The 22,388-nt window shown below is 36.5% G+C and overlaps 1 protein-coding gene across 4 annotated transcripts in view; it reads left to right on the plus strand.

Annotated features, from left to right (window-relative positions):
• The window catches only part of TRIQK (triple QxxK/R motif containing), a 37,414-nt gene extending 15,828 nt beyond the window's left edge, over nucleotides 1-21,586 (plus strand). For all 4 annotated transcript variants that reach the window (XM_084864767.1, XM_084864770.1, XM_084864768.1 and 1 more), the window contains 3 exons: nucleotides 707-788; nucleotides 9,357-9,442; nucleotides 18,547-21,586. In XM_084864767.1, coding sequence (XP_084720893.1) covers nucleotides 728-788; nucleotides 9,357-9,442; nucleotides 18,547-18,660 — 261 coding nt within the window. In that variant the 5' untranslated portion in view covers nucleotides 707-727 and the 3' untranslated portion in view covers nucleotides 18,661-21,586. The remainder of the gene's footprint in view (nucleotides 1-706; nucleotides 789-9,356; nucleotides 9,443-18,546) is intronic.
• The last annotated feature ends 802 nt before the right edge of the window (nucleotides 21,587-22,388 follow it).

Consider the following 22,388-nt stretch of genomic DNA (forward strand, 5'->3'; position numbering starts at 1 on the left):
TCCGTTAACAACAACTCAGTCACATGTTTGAACTGAGGCGAGGAATACGTTAGCTCTGTGCCAGGAAGAAAAGGAGAATGTGGATTTTGGAGAGTAGCTTGTCTCTGCCACAATATTTAAACTCAATAAAAATAATAGGATTTGAAAGATATGTGGTGGATTGAATCAAACAGGGCTTATAATGTAGTAAGGATAAGAATGTTAGTAAACGGTTGTAGTTTAAACTGTTTACTGAAGAAGAGGCAGAACTAGCATTCAAATTCATGTACTTTTGTTACCTACGTCATGTTTTATAAAATAAAATTTAAGAACCTGGGATTCAAACGTTAGTCTTGGTGTGTAGTAGGTAATTGGAAAGAATCACACTGTCCAGCGCATGCCTACAGCTGCAAAGCATGTGGATAAATACAGAACTACTTTATTTTCACCTTTACAGACAGTGCCCTCTCTGTGTGGTTTAATTGAGCATTGATAGTTCTTGATAAAATGAGTGTTCTAAGAACAAATGATTGGGAAATTTAATTATCAGCATTTGTATCCTTGATAATGTATTTGAAATAATTTTGTATTCCTTATTAATATCTAATGGGAATAAGTCAAAGGCACTTTTACCCAATGCTTTAAAAATTAATTTTATGGAATAAATTATTCCAGTGCTTTTGATTTTTTAGGATTTTATCATAATTTTTTTTTTTTTTTTTTGCAGAAGGCATTTTGGAGATTAAAGATGGGTAGAAAAGATGCCTCCACTATAAAGATGCCTGTTGATCAGTACAGAAAGCAAATTGGTAAGCAGTAAATTTCCCTTTGATTCATTTCTGCAAATTAAGATAAAGAAAAAAAAAGCAATTATATATTGTATTAAGAAAATAACTTTCCCCTAATACATATAACATACAGAATATGGTTAATAAAAGACCATAGAGAGTTTTTAAGGAGCAAAAATGTGCAGTCCTGCCTACCACTGGAGAAATACATTTTGTGTAACTATAATTTTTTCAAAGCTTTTATAGTTTTTATTAATTTAATAAAAGCAAAAAATATGTTTATTCTTAAGGCTTAGAAGCTTTTATATAGGCAGTGTTTTTAATATTATCATCTATTAAATGGTTTTTATCCATATAACAACTTGTAACTCTCTTGTTTATTAATGGTAATAATTTGATAATCTCCAAATTCTCCATTAAACCTTTACCTTAGTAAAATGGTGGACTGCCACTCACCAGAATAGGAAGATAAGAATCTTATCTGTTTTAGACTATACTTTATGTAGGATTTTCTACCCATTCTTTTCAAGGATGTGTGGAGTATTTATAAAGAATTACATACTAGTTACAAACAAGACCCTCAATTTTAAAGAATCAATATACTACAACCACAACTCTGAATAAATTGTGATAAACTAGTAGTCAGAAGCAAAAAAAGGTAATTTCTTACCTAATCTCCTCTCTCTTTCACATTTCTTTCTATTCCGCTCTTTTTTTTTTTTTAATTAAAAAAAGTTAATAAAAAACCTTCTAAATAACTGAAGGATAAACGAGAGGTTGCAGTGCGAACATGTTTTGGCTAAGTGCCAAGTAAACGTTGATATATTTTATATCATCTTCCACTTAGTTACATTTTCCTGTGTACATAATAGGTTGTTGCTTGGTTAGCATTTTTAATGTGGTTATTTTGGAAAGTAATTTATATCTCATGAGCAACTTGTTGCTTTACCTTAGTAGCAAACTAAAGCATGGCACTTTTTCTTAGTACTTTAATGTGGTATTAAGTGAGGGTGTATCCTTTGCAATGCATGACTAATATTAAGCTGTTCTGACCAAGCATTGAAAAATTATTAACTTGAGTTGCCTCTGTAACATAATATTAAAAAGTCTGCATGAGATTTTTATTTATAAGCATTAATTTACCAGCTTCCTCTCATCTGCCCAGGTATGTCTAAATAATTTTGAGAAAAATAATTTTTGCAGGTTTTACTTCTATAGATAACATCCCCCCCTTTATTTTAAGTGACTATGTGGCATCATTTTGTATGTTGCTGACAATAAAAGTATACTATGAATTTTTTATTGTGTTTCTGGTTTTATTATTTTTATCAACTTGACTAACATTTTCATTATTTTTTGCCTGTGACCATGCCATTTATGATTTTACTCATCTTGTAGCTACCTTTGTTTATTGACATAGCTACCGAGTTTGCTATAGGACTCCGTAAGAAAGACTATCGACCCTTGCTTTTGTAATGAGTTTTCTACAGTTATTTTTATTGCTTATTTATTTTAACATAATTTTATTGATTTCAGAGAGGAAGGGAAAGGTAGAGAGAGATAGAAACATCAATGATGAGAGAGAATCATTGGTAGGCTGCCTCCTGCACGCCCCCTACTGAGGACCGAGCCCACAGCCCGGCCATGTGCCCTGACCGGATTGAACCCTAACATTCTGGTTCATAGGTTGATATGAACCACTGAGTCACAAGGGCTGGGCTATTTGTAGTTTTTAATGTAGTAACTAAAATTGTGTTCATATGGCAGTTGAGAAATTACTTTATATGCCAAATTGTACTGCCCTTTCGTAAGTAATTTTGGTAACATGAAAAAATTAGATGCCAAATAGTGTTTTGCTTTTTCAGGAAGGGGGTAGGGATTTGGAGCAGTTGATGGGAAACTATTCTAAAAATGTTGAAGGAAATAGAAAAGTTTTTACTGTTGATTACCAAATTTTATTTTTTTCTCAATATTTATGGCATCCAGTAAATAACTCATCTTCCAGTAATTTCTTTGAGCAATTGAATTTAGACTGCATTTTTTTTCAAATATTTTGACTCATCTCTGCTTTTCTATTGTATCTTAATTGGTGTGGTCTATATAAATGGACAATAAATTATATATTTTTGTTATAGGGATCAGGCAGTGAATAGAACTTGGTATTCATCCCAAGCAGAATTATGATTGAATGTATTTGCAAGATGAAGGCACTGAGTTTACTTTTTTCTAATTAAAGGCAATTAAAGATTTCCAGACACAAATAAAAGACAATGAATTGAGGAATAAGCATAGGAGCAGTCCATTTGCAGGTGAAAAGATGTGCCTGTGAAGCAGAACCAGCTGTATTTTCATTGAAAGAATAACAGTTTAGCAAGCTTTTCTGCATGTGCTTGCTTGATAGCATAATGTACTCATAAGCAGCTTATGTAGTATTCAGAAAATAACCGTGCATTAATTTTTAAAGCAGCTAAGGCAGAGGAAGAGCACTCCTGCCACAGGATGATAATGAGTGTGGTTAGCATAAAGTCCACTGACGAGAAGGAAAAAAGACTGGCCTTCTGAAAGATGAACATTTATAGAACAATAACCAGATACTCACATGATAATGAACTTAGGTAGCAATACCAACCAAGGGCAAAGAGGCAGTCTTATATGTGGGCAAAGCTAAGGAACCGAGAAGCAAATTCAAAAAGCAATTAAGCAGTGGCATAGGTGTAAGTGAGTATTGCATTAAATATCAAATAATGACGTAAGCATAGGTTTTGACTTTGCATCAAATGGACCATATAAATTATTCTGTCCTTTTCTAAGTGTAACATTCGGATAGTAAATGATAATATTAAGGTAGAAACTTATTTATGTCTTTATTAACTGTATGTTTTTATAGCTACTTGTGGTTCTTTATAGAAACAGTGCCTATGCTAAAGTTAAATATATTAATTATACTGAATCAGAAAGGACTTTTAACACAGATAATACCTACTTATTAGAAATTATTACTGAAAATGGCATGTTAAAATATTGTTTGAAAAGCAGATACTTCATGAATGTCTGCAAAGTATATATAAATAAAAAACATGAACATGGGTAGTATCATCTTTGCTATAAAAAAATCCAGGCATAATTTGAAAATTCTTATGCATCAGTGTTTTCTTTTTAGTTATGATTTTGCTTTTAGTTGATTCTCATACTCCCTGTTTAGGACTTGAAGCTGAAAATTCTGTTGATTATGTACAATGAGTTTTCAAGTATATCTTTTCAATCTATGTTTAACAGGAACAATTAGAGACAGACTACTTTGATTTGTTAAAGTTGGTTGCAGTGGGAACTAGACACATTATCTTAGTCTTCTGTAATTGGAAGAAATTTGATAATCGTTTTGGGTATAAGAATAATTAAAATGATTCCAAGGAAAAGTATCCATTACACTTTGGTCTTAGTTTTAAAGGGGTGTGAGCCAGAGCTGGATATAGCCATGATTCCAGAGTGAAGCAAGAAATAGAAGCTGGTGGTGGAAAGAGAAAATTCTGCATAGTCAGTCAAGACTTGAATTCATGTCAATGGCAACTAAACTCCTATGTTTAACTCCTGGAATCAGTCAGTAACCAGTTAATCTACATCTCTCTCTCCTCTTTTCCCTTCCTCTCCCTCATTTTCATGTTATCTCAATTTGGATTTTTGTCTTTCTTTTATCATGAAAACTAGAGGCCTGGTGCACGACATTTGTGTACTCAGGGCGGGGGAGGGGGAGTGTTCCCTCAGCCCAGCCCGTGCCCTTTTGCAGTCCAGAAGCCCTTGGGGGATGTTAACTGATGGCTTAGGATAGGGGTGTCGAACTCAATCAGAGAAGGGGCCAAAATCTAAAATCCAGCCTAAATCGCGGGCCGAATGGTTTACTGAACAGTCATAAACTGACAATGTCATAAACTGACAGCGGAGTGCAGTGATGACAGCGCGGTGCGGGCCACATTGCAAGGCCTGGCGGGCTGGATTTGGCCCGCGGGCCTTGTGTTTGACACATGTGGCTTAGGGGGAGCAGGCCTAAGCCTGCAGTGGGACATCCTTAGCGCTGCTCTGCCGCCACCACTGCACTCACTTGCTGTCAGACTGGCTTCTGGCTGAGCACCAGGGGGCAGCTCCTGCGTTGAGTGTTTGCCCCCTGGTGGTCAGTGCATGTCATAGTGACTGGTTGTTCCCCTGTTTGGTCGATTGGCATATTAACATTTTAATATATAGGATAAACCCGAAGAGGATCTAAGAAGAACCTCAACAATTACCCAGTGTTTCCCAACCAGTCCTGGGACTGCTGTTCTGTAAGGTCAGGATCTGGAATGATACTTAGTGATACTCTTCCTCCCTCCCTCCTTACTTTCCTTCCTTTTCTCCTTCCCTCCCTTCCTTCTTTCCTTCTTTTCTTTTTTCCAATGACCCAGCCTAAAGGAAGAAGAAGAAATATTTTTTAAAATTTGATAATGCTGATTTTACAAAATAATGGGCTGTGTGGGGAAACTGGCATTACACTCTAGGAGCAAGAAAATAAATATAGGTTCAGGTTATCATCAGTTCTCTGGTTGGTCATTGTGGTTGTAATTTATACCTGTCTCCTCCAATACTCATTCCAGATCTTGTCTCTATTAAGGATCTTGGTTTGATGAGCCTTTTGCTTTTAGTGAGTAATCTAAATCTTTATTTCTGAACGCTGTGCTTTATAAAAGCAAAACGAACAGGGGAGCTAATTCTTAAAAACAACTTTTTCAGATATTTGGAAATTAACAAAAGTCTTATAACAATCCATAGAATGTTTATTCAAGAAAAACAGCTGAATTTCAATAAGAATACTGTGCTTTGTTTCGTTTAACTTGTAATTCCATTTTCCTCTCCTTCCTCTTGCAACTGTAGTGGTTGTGAAAAACCACATCCTGCAGGCGCTGGAGAAGGCAGAAATCCTCCGAGGACTGTCACTGTCTGGCCTGCCTGGCAGCCCCTGAGAAGCCCATTCTCAGAATGTCTTTATTTGAGCTGATTTAGAGCTCAGTCTTTGTGAAAATCCCTTTTCCCATGTCATTTGAGCAAAACAATGAGTGTGGGTATTTAACATTACAACTACCCTGTTTTCCCGAAAATAAGACAGTGTCTTATATTAATTTTTTCTCCCAAAGTTGTGCTAGGTCTTATTTTCAGGGGATGTCTTATTTTCGGGGAAACAGGGTACCTGAGTCAGCATTACTAGTTGGGGCTAGTCTGTGACTGACCTAAAAAAACCTAAAACAAACAGACAAACAAAAACTGGGTAATAAGATGTCCATAGAGTCTTTAAAAATCTTTGACAGACATTCCTGGGAAGCATAGAAAGTCAGAAGGCTATGCACAGCTATACCTTGTCCAAGAAAGATAAAGGGCTATAATCTCCTCTCTTGATGATCTTGAGGAAGCAAGTGGGAAGTGAAGGCTAAGGCAGATCTATAAACTCCCATCAGATCCAGGAAATGTATACCCATCTCCCACGCCCCATAACACACACAGCCCCTCAGTGAAGCCAGAAGACTTACTATTCAAGGCATTTTTGAAAACTATCGGTCCATCAGATGAAAATTAAACTACGAGCCTGTATATGACAAAGAATATAAACGTTACAGAATCAGACCATAAAAGTAATTAAATAAACAAACAAACACTAACACAAACAAATTAGATTAATAAAAAGTAATTAAATAAACAAACACTAACACCAACAAATTAGATTAATAGCAGCAAGAAAAAAATTTAGGGAGATGTGATTTGCAGAGTTGCCCCAATGGGCTTCATTGGCTTGGATTATCTAGGTTTTCCCTCAGATAAAATGTAATGAACAATTGCTCAATAGCTAGTTTGGTTGTTGCATTATTAATATAACCAAAACCAGACACAATGTAATTAAGAAACCATCTATAGCTAAAATCTAGATTGTGTAAGTGCATATTTTCTAAATGTACTTAGAAGAAGATGGGGCCTTCTGTATGATATATATTTTACAATCGTGAACATATCGCATCCTTTATTTTTTTTAATCCTCATGAGGATATATATTTTTATTGATTTTAGAAAGAGAGGAAGGAGGAAGGAGAAGGAGAAGAGAAAGGGAGGGAGGTAAGGAGAGAGGAAGGGAGACAGAGACAGACAGACATCAGTGTGAGAGAGAAACATTGGAACATTGATCAGTTGCCTCCCACATGTGCCCAAACCAGGCATTGAACCCATGACCTTTCTGTGCACAGGACAACGCTCCAACCAACGGAGCCATAGGGGCCAGGTGGTTTCCTTCTTGAAGCCATAACAAAAATAACATGTTGAAAACCTCTTTGGATATAATGGAAAGATCTGGTTTTAGTTATAAATAACTTAATAGATGGCTGCTGTAAATGTTTTCACTGAGCAGACTGAAACCATGTGTTGCAGTATATACTTTTGGATTTCGTAGTCAGCAAGGAGAATACTGAATTCATGACAGATTCACTATGTGGAGCAGTGCCAGATGTACAATCATTTTAAAAATCATCTACTTATAATACAGTCTCAAATGTTCATGTTAAATGTAACATACATCTGCAATATTATTCTCTGAGATTATAGGATTTGAATCGGAATAGAACACATTTTACCAATGGTTATATGGGATGTGAAGTAGAGTGATAAATTCTCACTTTAACATTTACTCTTTGAGGTATATTTGAGTGTGCTTTATGGCAGACACACCATCCAGAATATTGCATATGTGTATGAAAGTGTGCCGGTTAATATAATCTTTTTTCATTTGCTTATTTCCCCCCTTGCACCTAGAGATTATTATAGGGCAATATGAGATAGAACAGAATGCCTGCTTAACCTCAAATCTATAATCTGTTAAACTTATTTGAAGATTCTCATTAGAAACTTGCTTTGTAACCGTGAGTGTCAGAGACAGTTGATGTGTCACCATTTTCGTTGTTCTGGAAAGCTTCATATCTCAGCAGGAATGATGGCATGAACAGTTTGACTATCCAGATGTGAAATCAGAGTGAATATTATTCTTTTTGAAAAACAGGCCTCCAGCCAAACAAACACGTTAATGTGTCTAATGGACACAACTAGAGCATTTCTTCAGCGCTCCCATCCGTTTGACTCCTCTCTGCCATCGCTAATTTTTTAAAATTTTATTTAGTTACATGTTTATTTTTTTCCTTTTTATTGAATTTATTGGGAAGGACACTAACTAGCAACGTCATGCCGGTTTCAGGTGCACAGTTCCACATCATCTCTACACTGTGTTGTGTGTTCATCACCCCAAGTCAAGTCTCCATCCATCACCACTCTCTCCCCTGCGCCCTCCTCCATCCTCCCCTCTCACCCCTTTCCCCTGCAGTCACCATGCTGTTGTCCATACTAGTATCGTTGAGTTTTTTCTTTCTTTCTTTTTTTTTTTTTTTTTTTGCTCATCCTCTCTACTCTCCCACACAGATACTTTAAGAAATATATCATGCATTGCATGTTCATGATGTATTTTAGTTTAGATCAACTGCTTTCAAATTTATTTTAGTGTGTGGAAGATGTGGAAATTAAAGGAAAAAAAGAGGTGATTTTTGGAAAGAACTGATCACAGAAAGGGAAGAGAGTACTAAGATGGAAACAACAAGGCCGAATAACAATATAAAAGAGCTGAAGGGATTATATGGTCAAATGTTAAGTCCCACTCAGAATAACATACTATGATGTTTGAGACTCATTTGACCCAGTTAAGAGTGTGGTTAACAAAAATCCATATCATTCTAGTCAGTGCTTTTGTTGTTGTTGCTGTTGTTAAATCTATTTTCTTTACAGACTGATAGCTTTTATTATTCAGTGGGCTCATGAGATGGTACAAAAAAAAAGATATTTGGTGGCACTAAGTTTTCATTTTTGGCTGTGAAATGTGTGGTAGAGAAAATTGAAACTAATATCTAAATGTAGCTATCCCATATATTTTATCTGGCCATATTTATTCTGTCTTCTATTAAAAGAACCAAAAGTTAAATTCATATGTTCTGTTCTCTAAAAGATCCAGTGACTAAAAGTTATTTATCTTTTTGAGTTTCTTACTTAGAAAACCTTGACAATATTTCTCAAGTTAATTACTTCAATACTTAAAACATCCATAATAAGATAATAAAGAATATCAAATATATAATATAAATAGTAAATTTATAGTGAATGTTATTCTTCAGTTATGAAGTCAAAGTTAGCTTTATCTCTTAATGGGACCTTATGTATACTCATTTATTTACACATTTGTTTCCAAATGTTTCCACCAGGTTTACTCTCTGTGCTTTAAACATCTTATTCTCTAAAAGAAGTTTTTGTCTTTTTTTGTAATCACTGCTCAGCAAATCAAAGATGCCTGTCAAATCTTCTTCCTGAAAAAGTAAAGGAGGAGGAAAAGTTGATCTTAGGGAGACAAGTTTATGGTTTCCATAACTATGAACTACTTTGCAACTGTGTCCCAATTTTACTCTATTTAAACATTCTTTGACATTTCAGATGGCTGTTAAACTTGAAGTATATATAAGCATAACTCATTGTCTGAATTATTTCTTTTAGGTAAACAGGATTATAAAAAAACCAAACCTATTTTACGAGCAACCAAATTAAAAGCAGAAGCAAAGAAAACAGCACTAGGCATTAAGGTACCTATATTTGATTACTTTAAAATGTGCTATATTCGTGCCACTTTATTTTCTAACACTGGATTGCATAAATGTTGAGTTCTAAATGTTTTATGACATTTCAAAATCGAAGTCGAATGCCAGAATCGAAGGTTTTTATAAAGAATTTACTTAATGGGAAACATCCTTCTTATCCTGAGATTTTACCAGTCTTAAAATATTGGGTCGGCAACTAAGTGATTGCGGATTTTTTGAAGAAAATCAAAGACAATTTTTTCATGGAACTAAATAACTTTATTCTGTAATGTATTGCCCATTTTGATCAATGACCTTTTGCCATCTTTCAGGCAGCATCATAATCCCACGTTCAAAAAACTTCTGGTTTTTATTAGCAAAAAACTGAATCAGGTACGATTTGACATCATCATCATTATTAAAATTTTTACCATTCAAGGCGTTTTGTAAAGATCGAAACAAAAAGTAATCAGATGGTGCAAGGTCAGGACTATATGGTGGATGTGGCAAAACATCCCAACCAAGCTCCATTAATTTTTGCCGAGTGACCAAAGATGTGTGTGGCCTTGCATTGTCATGATGGAATACAACACCTTTTCGATTTGTCAATTCGGGCCACTTTTCTTCAACTGCATTGTTTAATTTCGGTAGTTGTTCAATGTAGACATCAGAATTGATCATTCGGTTGGGTGGTAAGAGTTCAAAGTAGACAATTCCTTTGTAATCCCACCAAACTGATAACAAAACCTTCTTTTGATGAATATCAGCTTTTGATGTTGTTTGAGTTGGTTCACCTGGCCTGCTCCACGATCTTTTCTGCTTGATATTGTTGTAAACAACCCATTTTTCATCGCCAGTTATCAGTCGTTTTAAAAATGGATCATTTTCATTACGTTTCTTTAGCAAATCGCAGCTGCTAATGCGTTGCATTAACTGTGATTCTTTCAGTTCGTGAGGAACCCATGTATCGAGTTTTTGAACATAGCCAAGTTGTTTTAAGAGATTTTCAATGCATGTATGTGATACATGAAGCTTCTCTGCAATCTCACGTGTTGTACTGTGACAGTCCGAATTGATTATTGCTTTGATTAGGGCGTCATCAACTTCAACTGGACGACCAGAGCGTTTTTCATCTTTGAGTGAAAAATCACCAGAACAAAATTTGGCAAACCAATTTTGACACTGCCGTTCTTTTAAGGCTTCATCACCATAAACAGCACATAACTTTTTATGAGCTTGCCATGCGTTTTTCCCTTTGAGGAAATAAAAAAGCAAAATATGACGAAAATGTTCCTTTTGATTTTCCATTTTTCAACGAACGCCAAACAAAAACTACAAAACAGATCAAAAAACTTTTTTTACTGATTAACAGCTGAATAGCCAACTATCAAATAACAAAATGTGTTTTACATTTGTACTACGTCTGCCAACCTAAAAATTCAACTGAAGCCATATATGTGTGAAACCCGCAATTACTTAGCTGCCGACCCAATAAAACACTGTGTCACTTGCAAGAACCAGTTATACTTAAAGTTGCAATTTATTTTTCCAACTACTAACTACACATTTCAGTGATTTGTAGCCTAAATAAAAAATTCTCATTTTCAGTAAATTTCATTTGACAGTTGTTTAAATTTCAGTTTTAATTCTATATTCTTAGATCGTTAATATATATAAATTTACTCTTTGAATTGTTATTGTTGTCAGTACTCTCTATGATGGAATTCTAATCATGTTCCCAAACTTGATCTCTCAAAAAAAGCGACTGGGGATGATATTAGGAGATATTAATCCATTGTGCTAGCACAATGAAATTCAGCAAAATTACATTTCCATTATTACTCATGTCAATTCTTTGCCAAGTATTTATACTCAAATTAAACTATTAATAGAAAAATTAATTTGGTGGCTTTACTGTCAAGTGTGTCAAATTAGAATCACTAGTACATATATTTTATTTAAATGTTAAAATGTTAAAAGGAGATTTTGGGTTTTATCTGGCAGATGAAAAATCAATTTTTCAAAGTTATAGCTTATAGCAAATGCCAAGGTATTAATACCAAGCTGGAACAGCTGTTGAACTGCCAGATGATATATTTGGTTGTCTTCCAGAATTTGCTATGATGATGAAACACTGCTGCTTTTTACTCCTGATTGCAGATTTTGATCAAGCATTGCCGTGTGATGCGATATGTTTTTATAATACAGTCTCCTCAGTTAGTGCTGTGTCCGTTTTTAATGAAAATAAAAGAGTGGATTGCCTTTTTGTGTAAAAGAGAGATGATTCATCTTTTGAAGTTTTCTTCTAATTTGATTAGAAATTTCTTTAATTTTTAAAATTATTTCCATAACATAACCTTTCTAAAAGTAGTGCTTAGTTTTTCTTTTACAATTAGTTACCTGATGGTTGTCTTTTGTAATGAGTACATTACAAAAGTCATTTTTATTTTTAGAAAATATTGGAGCAGCTCACTCCACATGTGGCACAATACAATGAACAACCGTAACGTAAAATTTGAGAAATACTGCAGCCATTTATCTACAAATATATGCCACTTTCTCAAACACAGCCTTCTTTGTATTTGCTCTTATAATTTTTTTTAGTCCTCACCCAAGTATATGTTTACTGATTTTAGAGAGAGGGGAAGACAGACAGAGAGAGAGAGAGAGAGAGAGAGAGAGAGAGAGAAAGAGAGAAACATTGATCTGTTGCCTCCTGTATGCACCCCAATGGGGATCAAATCTGAAACCTAGGTATGTGCCCTGACTGGGAATGAAACCCCAATCTTTTATTGTATGGGAAGATGTTCCAACCAACTGGGCCGCCAGGCTGGGCTGTTCTTATAACCTTTGTTGTTGTTTTAGCTTAAGGAAATAACTATGTTCCCAGTGTGAGATGAGTCTACCTTATAGTGCAATTACTTGTCTTTTTAAAAAGCAATGGGGAATTTGTTTATCTATTTATGAGAAAAATTTTCCTTGGATTTCATTTACAATTTGAAGTATGTGCATAAGAGTTTCTGACATCAGAACATAACTTTTTAAAAATAAGCTAGCATGTCATATTGCTTTATGAGCGTATGGGAGAAAAGCCTTAACTTTAAACATTGTTTACTTTGCTTGCAAATTTATGTAAAGAGCTCATTAAATAATATGAAACTTTCTAGAATCAAAACCGTGGAGGTGTTTTACATTTCAAATATGGCATACCAATTAGTTTGCCCTGTCAAAGTTTGATTACATTGTCATTTTAGCATAGGATTTTAAACAGCAAAGTTTCTTTTAGCCATTGCGATTTAATGCTATTAATTTCCCCAGTGAGTCATTTTATCCATATTGATAATGTCAGAGAAGCAACTAGGGACTAATGAACGTCAAACATGTTTGACTCTTATCTGGTTGTTACAGGATGGCCATAATCTTTCAATAGTTTACCCCTTCATGACTTATTCTTTAAGATGAATTATCGTTATGGTCTTAAGATAATTTAAATCTACAGAAACTATGAATAGCTGCATGGAATAGAAAAATCACAGAAATGACAACTGTGAACACAAAATAAAGAGGCGCAGGACCAGATCCCTCTTGCCTCTTGCTCTTCCCATGGTCCAGCTGAATTCAAGCTGGCACACTGCTAAGTGCACATTATGCCATTTGCTTCACGGTGTTGTTAGGAGAGGTTAATGTCAAAAGGAAAATACTTAACATTGAACCTAGCCCATCGAAGTCATTTATGAATCGTTAGCAGATTGAAAAGGTGTTTGTGTTATTACTGGTTTGTATATATAAGACTTCCCTTGGATGTTTGTCATTGGCCTGATGATCTCCTATTTCAACTAAGTCTGCATTGTGTGACTACATTATAGATGACAAAATGTTCTCAGTTTTGCTGTGGCAATAGAGTTATGTGATAGTATTATTACTGTTGTAAAGTTTCCAAAGCATTGCATAATGTTAATATACTTTACATATAAATTGTATAAATCTTAATTCTTTGTTATTAACTTAAAAATTACTATAAGTACCATGATGTAGAACCTGTGAAAAGATTATTAGAATGTGATTATCTTACAGGAACGTATACAAAAAATCATTTCCAGATTTTAGTACCATGTAAAGTCATCAGTATTTATTGAGAAATCATGAACTGGAAATATAAAGAATTTTACAATAGGGTCCTTAACTTCAGAGGCTCTAGCACAGGGGTCCTCAAACTTTTTAAAGTGGGGGCCAGATCACGGTCCCTCAGAGAGCTGGAGGGCCGGACTATATGAACTACTAATTCCTACTGTAACACCTTGGCTGCGCTCACTGCCCAAAAAACCTGGCGGGCAGGATCAGACTCCCCTGGGGGCTGCATGTGGCCCGCGGGCCGTAGTTTGAAGACCCCTGCGAGTCTAGCGCTTTCTGTAAGTGTATGTTTAGAAATAGAAAACGTTTTGAGGAAACAGTCATGATTTAGAATAAGATGTGATATGGAAGTCAGAATTTAGGATTCATTTCTATTGAGAAGCTATCTTTATGTCTTATCAATGTAAACAAAATGTCCTAGTATATGACCCACTAATGCAATGAGTACCATCTAAAATATATCTGCATCATAATATATATGTGCTATAATACATGGCTGCTGTCCAATTAAAAGATTATATTTCAAAAATTACAAAATCACCAAAAATATTTATAGAATGTAAATACTTATGTTTCCTAGTATTTAGAAGGAAAAAGATAAGCTGAATTTATCAAATAAATAGTTAGTTTATTGAAATGCTTAGTTGAAAGGTATCTATATCTATAATAGGCTACATTGACTCACGCATGCACAATACATATAAAGCTCTCACTGCACCAATTGCATGTGTGTATTTCCATCTGCCATTGTCAATGGTGAATTTAGTTGACACTTCTATTATAAAGGGCAAAAGGTGATATTAAAATATTTCTTCTAATTAAATTTCTTTCAATGTATACAAATTCATGCACCGGGCTACTAGTAATCATAATTAAAGAATAAAAAAAATTTAGTATCAAAAACTTCTCTTTTATATAAACAAAAATATTCAAGTGTCAACCAGATCCTTCTAACAACCCCTTCAGATGAGCCAGCTGGAAACATTTTATTATTATTTTTTCTTTTTTGTATTGCTGATTTAAAACTAAAAATGGCCAGGGGGGTGGATCCAAAAAATGCCTACAGGTTTCTAAGTTATGGTTGTGTTACCAGCCTCCTGAAAGAAGTATTTTCTAACTTTACTGTGTTTTAACCCTCTAAACATGCAGTTCCTATATTGCATATCTTCTTAAAAGAATAGGACATTATGAAAAAAATTATTTGCTATACCTCCCCATCCAGTACTTTTTAACCCCCACCTCCCACACCATATATTGAATAGACTTAATTGAATTAATGGGTCCTCTGATCTTGTATCCTGTGAATGTTCTCTGCTTCCTTCCCTTAAGACCTTTTTCCATGCCTCTGGATATTCTGAAAATGTACAGTGAGTTGATATAGAGTTATTTGGAAAGACAAGATGAGATTTAAAAAAACACCAATTGGAGGCAGTTATCAATGAGATGAGAATCATGGCCCCCAATCAAGAGCACAAAAATTATTCTTGCGTTAAATACGTGTGAATGGTCAGCACTGCTGTTGGGTATTTTTGTTGTCCACTCTAGGGAACAGATAGGCTTTGCAGCTGTGTGCCACTTGTTTATACACCCTTTTGGAATTGGTCGCTGAGTAACCAGATGGGTCTGGGAGCACAGCTGTGGCTGTAAGAAAATAAATGAAACCTGTCTGATGCTACCATGCCCTTTGGAGATGCCAAAACGTTCCAAACTGTAGCAAAGAAAAATTCACTTTCATTTGACATTATATATCAGAGCAAAGAAATCAAATCTTAGAAAAATAGTTAACACTGAACCTTCCAACCCCATGGCTTTTATTAGTATTTATTCTTATAGTTTGGAAATCTAAGTAAATGTAATTATGACGTTAACAGTCTGTATAAGGTGTCGATTTATAATTTCGACAATCAGGTAAACATTACATGCTGATGATAAACCATGTTTGTTAGCATAGGCAGCTAGTTAGACATGAATGAAAGAAAAGGTCACAAAAGTGGCCATGCTTAAGCATTAAGTCTGGAAGTTACAGCTTCAGATACCCCAGGGATTGCTGAATCTCTGCCAAGAGGATTAACACCTTCCCTCCCCTATACTCTTCCCGCACAGCCGCCCATACCCCAATGGGTAGGTGGGGAGGGACTGGCTTTCCAGTTTCCCTGAGGGACGACCAGTTCCCTCCTGGGAAGTTCTTTGCTGGGCACATGGGCAGTAGAAACCAAGATGGCACAGGGGAGGAAGCAGGAACCAGATGAGGAGGCAAAACTCTGAGGCATGCACCATAGTAGCCAGAATAGCCACATAAAGGGCAGAGTGTATCCTGGGAAACCTCAGAAGAGGATCTGATTGGATAAGGGGCAGGAAACCCAGAAGACCCATAGAAGGATTGGTTAGAGGAGGACCCAGCATAAACCCGGGAGGGATTAGGAAGGAGATTGGTGAGTTTGAAAGAAGGCCTGTTCTCTCCCAAAAGCAATGTAACAGGCCGTTGGGAGTAGCACAGTGCCTTCCCTTGTTCATGTGCTGGCTCTCTCTGGCGCTCACGTGGCCCACGCTGAGCCCCGAGCGCAGCACTGGTGGGGGTGAGCAGATGGAGAAATGAGACCTAGAGAATTCGGCATTACTGAGCCCCGGCCCTCCCGGGCTTGGGGAGCACAGGTGCGGGTCTGAGACCCCGGAGGCGGGACTTGCACAGAACAGAGCTGAGGGCACCGTTTGTTTTTGCTTCAGTAAATCTTGACACTGCACCTTATCCACCCGCCGACGTGTAGTTCCCGAAATGCTTTTCTCATGACCCCTTTTCACCAGCAACATACTCATTTTAGTGTTTTTAACATTTATTAGTTGGCATATGCTGAATTATTGCTTTTGCATTCTAATGAAATGGAAAGTGCACTCATGTGAGTGCAAATAAATTACTGCTTCGTAAAATAATGCCAGGAAGGAGTGTGAGAAATGAGTGAAAATTAGAAGGCACTGGCAGGCCCTTTAGGATACTGAGCTGGCACCATTTGCTCTTTTTTGTATTTAGCCACGTGATCTGTTACTGTTGAGGAAATTCCTTGATGGTGTGTATATATTTTAAATTTTTATAGACTTTTTGAGACATAGTATGAATATTGCCATTTATATGTAATAATTTTTTTTTACTACTATTTCAACATTATTGATTAATATGACCCACATTCAATCACCACGGAAAAATCCAGGGCCATTCTTCACAGTTGTGATAAATTATACTGTATCATGCTTCATGAGCTGAATGTTCAGTTTTGTCCTACCACATTATATAAGCTATAGAATTTAGAGTATAAAAATTAGAGGTTCAACAAAATCATGTATCCTATATAATAAAAGGCTAACATGCAAATCAACCGAATGGTGGAACCACCGGTCACTATGACACACACTGACCACCATGAAGCAGACGCTCAGTGCAGGAGCTGCCCCCTGGTGGTCAGTGTGCTTCCACAGGAGGAGTGCCACTCAGCCAGAAGCCCTGAGCCGGGCTCAAGGCTGGCAAGCACAGGGCTGGTGGCGGGAGACTCCCACCTCCGCAGCAGCATTAAGGATGTCCGACTGCCCCCGAGGGCTCCTGGGTTGTGAGGGCACCGGCCAGGCCGAGGGACCCCCCCCCCCCAAATAAGTGCATGAATCTCATGCACTGGGCCTCTAGTCCTATATATAATAATAAAGAGCTAATATACTAATTAGACTGGACGACAGAACAACCTTCCAAATGACCTTCTGGAACAACCAGTGGGCTGGGCTGTGGCCACAAGGCAGCTGGGGCTTCGAGGACTGAGACAGCTGAGGTAGTCAGAGATGCGAGGGCCGAGCCCTTTGCACTAATTTTATGCATCGGGCCTCTATTATATATATATATATATATATATATATATATATATATATATATATATATATATACACACACACACACACACACACACACACACCGTATTTTCCGGCGTATAAGACGACGTTTGAAATGAAAAAAAGCCTGCTCAGATTGGCCAGAGTCAGAGAGGTGGTCTATTAAAAAAAGAACTGGTGTTGCCTCGGAAGTGGGGGGTAGTCTTATACAGCGAATATAGGCCTAAACCTATGTTTTAACTGTAAAACTAGGGGGTCGTCTTATACGCCCGGTCGTCTTATATGCTGGAAAATACAGTATATAAACTTAAGAGACCATTTGACCATTTGACTAGTAGCTAGGACATGCACTGACCACCGGGGGTGGATGCTTAATGCACAGGAATAGAAACACGGAACAGACTGATCAATCTCAGAGGATAGGGTGAAGGGGGAGAGCGGGAAGAGATTAACCAAAGATCTTACATGCACACTAGAGGCCCGGTGCATGGATTCCCTTGGGTTCCCTTGGCCAGGCCTGCAGGGATCTGGCTGAAACCAGAGAGGTCCCGGATTGTGAGCGGGCACAGGCCAGGCCGAGAGACCCCATCACTCGTGCTCCGGGCCTCTAGTATTCAATAAAGATCTTAAAGAGGCATAATCTAGATACTGCTGCAATGGTTTCTTCCCATTAGAAAAGAAATGATCAGTTTGTTTGTTTTTAAGATCTCTGATTAAGTGTTATAACTAATACATTTATTGAAACAAGAAATAAAATTAAACATAACCAAATAGAGAACAGATAAACTTTGTAGGCACACACAACACTTCTTGTCCCCGACATTTTGATATCCAAACTATGAAAATATATTCAAAAGTATAAATGTTAATTTTACTATTAGTGAAACAAAAAATAAAAATAATACAGAATGACACACCCACTGATGTACTTGCCATTGAAATGGATATTGTCAAAATATGCTTCTTAACGGCAAAAGTGTTCAAATGAATGTGATTATTAGTTTCAAAATGTTCATTCGAGACTGGAACTGTGTGGTTATTTTATCTGATGAAACTGATAACATCAACCAATCTCATTTTATCAATTTCAAGTCTTTCTCTTTCTCCCTCAGGAAGTTGGTCTTGTCCTCGCAGCTCTGTTGGCCCTCCTCCTGGCTTTCTATGCTTTCTTTTATCTCAGACTGTCCACAGACGGGGACCCTCACCTGGAGCCTGATGAAAATTAGCCGAGCAGCCATCAATGCGTTATAAGAAAACATTTTATAAAAGGACCTTTCGGGAGCAATGCTTTTTTACATCTTGAGTTCTTCCTGTTAGTATTTTCCTTTTGGAGAGAGATTTTTTTAAATAGTTGGTCGTATATCAAGAAAAGAACCTTAACCTAGCAATGCAGTGTAATGTATGCCACCGAATGCTTTCACAAATCCTTCTACTTACACAGGCAACCTGTTCATGGTGCGTTTAGATAAAATGGGAAACAGATCCCAAATCCTTCAGATGTCTCACCCCATCTACGCGGATAACTCCATCACGTGCAGATTATGGAACCTGTTTTTGTTCCATGCGTACATCAGAAGCCAAAGTGTACATCCTTATTTACAGAAACATGCTTAGCTCACATCCAGTGCCGAAGAAGGAACGAAAAGTCATGGGAAATTTGTCATCTTACAAAGAAGTCTTGCTTTCTTTCCAGACATATTTTGTATCGTTAGAGAGAGACTCTGCGCAGACAGCTACAGCAATCTCTCTCCTCCTTTGCCAACTGTTCCGTGCACATGTGCTCCCTCAGAAACGGCACCTGGATGGCAGAAGCACAATGAGCCACATATGTCTCTGAAATAGAGTTCCTTCCCTCCTAGGCCGCCTAAGCTGGCGTAAATAGAAAGTTCAGCTGATCTTGAATTTAATTAACTTATGAGACTATTAATATAAACTTGGAATTCTATTTTAATTATGTTGTTCTGGCTGCTTGCGGTATCAGTTTGCTTCTCTTGCGAGGTCTTCATGCGGCAGTCTGTCACACGTGATGGTGCAGTCTTTTTCACATAACGGTAGGCAGTAGGAGAAGTCCTACCTATTCAGAGTGATTTTCGTGGGTTATGGTTATCTTTTAAAGCTGAACGATATGAAGTATTTTTCAAAATTACATTGTTTTTCTCTTGACAGATAACCAGTTAGAACTCTTTTATGAAAAACAAGAAGGAAATATATGTCTCGTTGCTGGCATATACAGTTTTTTGTTTATAACATTTTTTTCAAGTATTTTGCATTTGTTACACTATAATGACAAATATATCCAATATTTTTACCGATAATACAATTTCTTCATATTTTTAGAACGCATGAATACAAAAAGTTTAGAAGATGGAAGAATATGTGTTTACTGTTATATAAAGATTTATAGAAAAGGAATAGTTTGAAACATGCGCACAAAATGTTTTATAGGATATGCATTCTATTTCTGAAGAATAAATAAAATGTTAAGATTGTTTTCCTACTTGCCAAGGGAAGAAAGCTTTCATAAATACCCTACATATTCTTTGAGACTTTTGCAAATAGTGGATGTGACTATAGCATTATGTTCTGCAGAATGTTTTCGAGTTGCATAATTATTCATCAGCGTGAAAACAGCCAAAATTTCCATTATTCTCACCAATCATGTGTGCCAAACATCGGAGGGCAAAATTCAGACTGTGTTACTTACTGGATTCCTCCCCTTGAAATCACAAACTCCAGAGAGACCAAGAGTTCTTACACACTCGCCACCGCAGACCCAGCCAAATGGCATTTTTCAGGAAAGGTTACAGCATTTAATGCCATGTGGTGTGTCTGTCTGCGGAGTGGGTGGCAAAGGAATATCCAAGCTGGCATTTTGGATCCGATGGGCCTTTTCCTTTCCCAAGTGACAGGCCACATGTCAAGAAATACTTTCCCCCACTCCTGCTCCATTTACGTGAACAGTTTTCATTTCGTTATTTCCCCTCCCATATGGCATTCAACACAGTCTTACTAAAGTTATTGCTGATTTCGGTGATAATTTAAATGAGAGGCTATGTAGTAATTGTTTATTAAATACCAATCCAAGTGACAACAGAATTCATAGTATATAAAATAGATGATTATATTCTTGGAAATGTTTGAATATTATCGTGGGGGGTGGGGGTGGGGGAAACCAAAACCACCCCACTAGGTAATCCTAAAGTTTCATTACCCAGTTTTCTGATACCCTGAGCCTGTGGCTAGTCCATTTGTATGACTGATTGACTTATGATAGCCCCAGACAGCCGTACGTCCCGAAGGCTAAACTCTGATTTTAATAAATAGCAGCTGACGTGAGACAGTATGCTAGTATGCTTATATAATACTGTTTTTGTGAAGGGCAAATATTCCATACTCACGCTCACTGGGAAGCAGCCAGTCCTCTGCAGAGAAATCCCGGGTCGCAGTCTGGTTTCACTCTCTGCAAAGGTGGCAGGCAGCCTGCGGCTCAGGGACCACACGTAGTAAGTGGTGTTTGGCACACGTCTGCCACTGGCACCGGATACTCACTTGAAGCACGGGTTTTTCCCCTCCAATAATCGACTGCACAGAGTAACTCAGAAGACAAAAACAGAAAAATGATAATGGCTTTTCAGAATGTTTGAGTCTGTTCACATATTCTGCAGAATAAATTGCAACTACTGCAGCAGACTTAACGGATCGCCCGCGTGAATGAAGTTTGCATATAAAAGAAAGACTATAAAATTCATTTGGGAAGAAATATTGTAAAAAGATAACCTCATCTAGAATTTCTTTAAAAACAAATGAACAAAAAAGCCTATCTTACTAGTAGTAACAGCATGGGGTTTGTTACTGTTTTTTAAGGTGGTAAAACACTTGAAGATTTTCTATCTTTTCAATATTTCATAAAGATGGAAAGAGTATTCCCATCCCAACCAATGATTGTAAGATACTGATTATATGTTCTTATTCGTTTCTATTAATTTCAACAATATAATGATCTACATGTATTTAGTAAATGCATGTTAAAATTTCAGTTAATATTTTCTAGTCCTCTCAGAGCCTGACACAGTTTTTGTATGTATTGGATGATCAAATTTATTTGCACCTAATAAATAAAACTTAAAAATCACAATATTCATCAACTCTTAACACTTAGCATTTATGGTCATTGGTTGAATTGGGTCGTATATGTGTTTCATCCTGGTTCTCTTTACTATCAAGAAACCAGCAATACATTTACTGTGGAAATGTCACATTGTTCTTTTCTAGAAAACCAAATACGCTGTGTTTTTTAAATCTCAGTATCATTAAAAACCATTCTCAAATGTTTTCAATATAACTGAGTACGCATCTTCATTCCTAATGAAAGTAAAGCTACGTTTCCCTTGTGATGGTTATATTTATATGAATGCAAAAGAACTATATTTTCCAGATTCTAAAATATATAGTGAATGATAATTCAGTAGTGCAAATTATGCTTTAGATAAATAAACTTCCAAAGTAAACTTCTATCCACGTATATTTTAAATTTTAATGTGGTTTTCTTTCTTTCATAATAGAAGGTTGTCAAGCCAGAGCCTATATAAAGTTTGTTTTCTTTTTACCATTAGTTGACGCTTATCTGAGGCTGTAACAGATGCACTCAGCACCTACATAAACATCTTTACTGTTTTATACAGGGTTCAGCTTATCCAGGTAAATATAGAGGGGACAGGGGAGTCACCTAAATAATGATACCAGTGTGGAAACACATACAGCGAGTCAGTCAATTCATGCAAAAAACATGGAACTGCTGCTATGTTCTGCATTTGTCTCCTTGTTAATTTTTTTTTTTTTTATCACCAGCAACAGACTTGAAATCCTTATTTCTAGAAAAATAAGATACTTTAAATGCCAGAAGATTTTTTGATGACAGCACCTCCCTCTATTCTTTATTTAAAAAAAAAAAACA

Source organism: Pipistrellus hanaki (assembly GCF_964339955.1).
Source record: "Pipistrellus hanaki genome assembly, chromosome: 17".
NCBI classification, from domain to species: domain Eukaryota; kingdom Metazoa; phylum Chordata; class Mammalia; order Chiroptera; family Vespertilionidae; genus Pipistrellus; species Pipistrellus hanaki.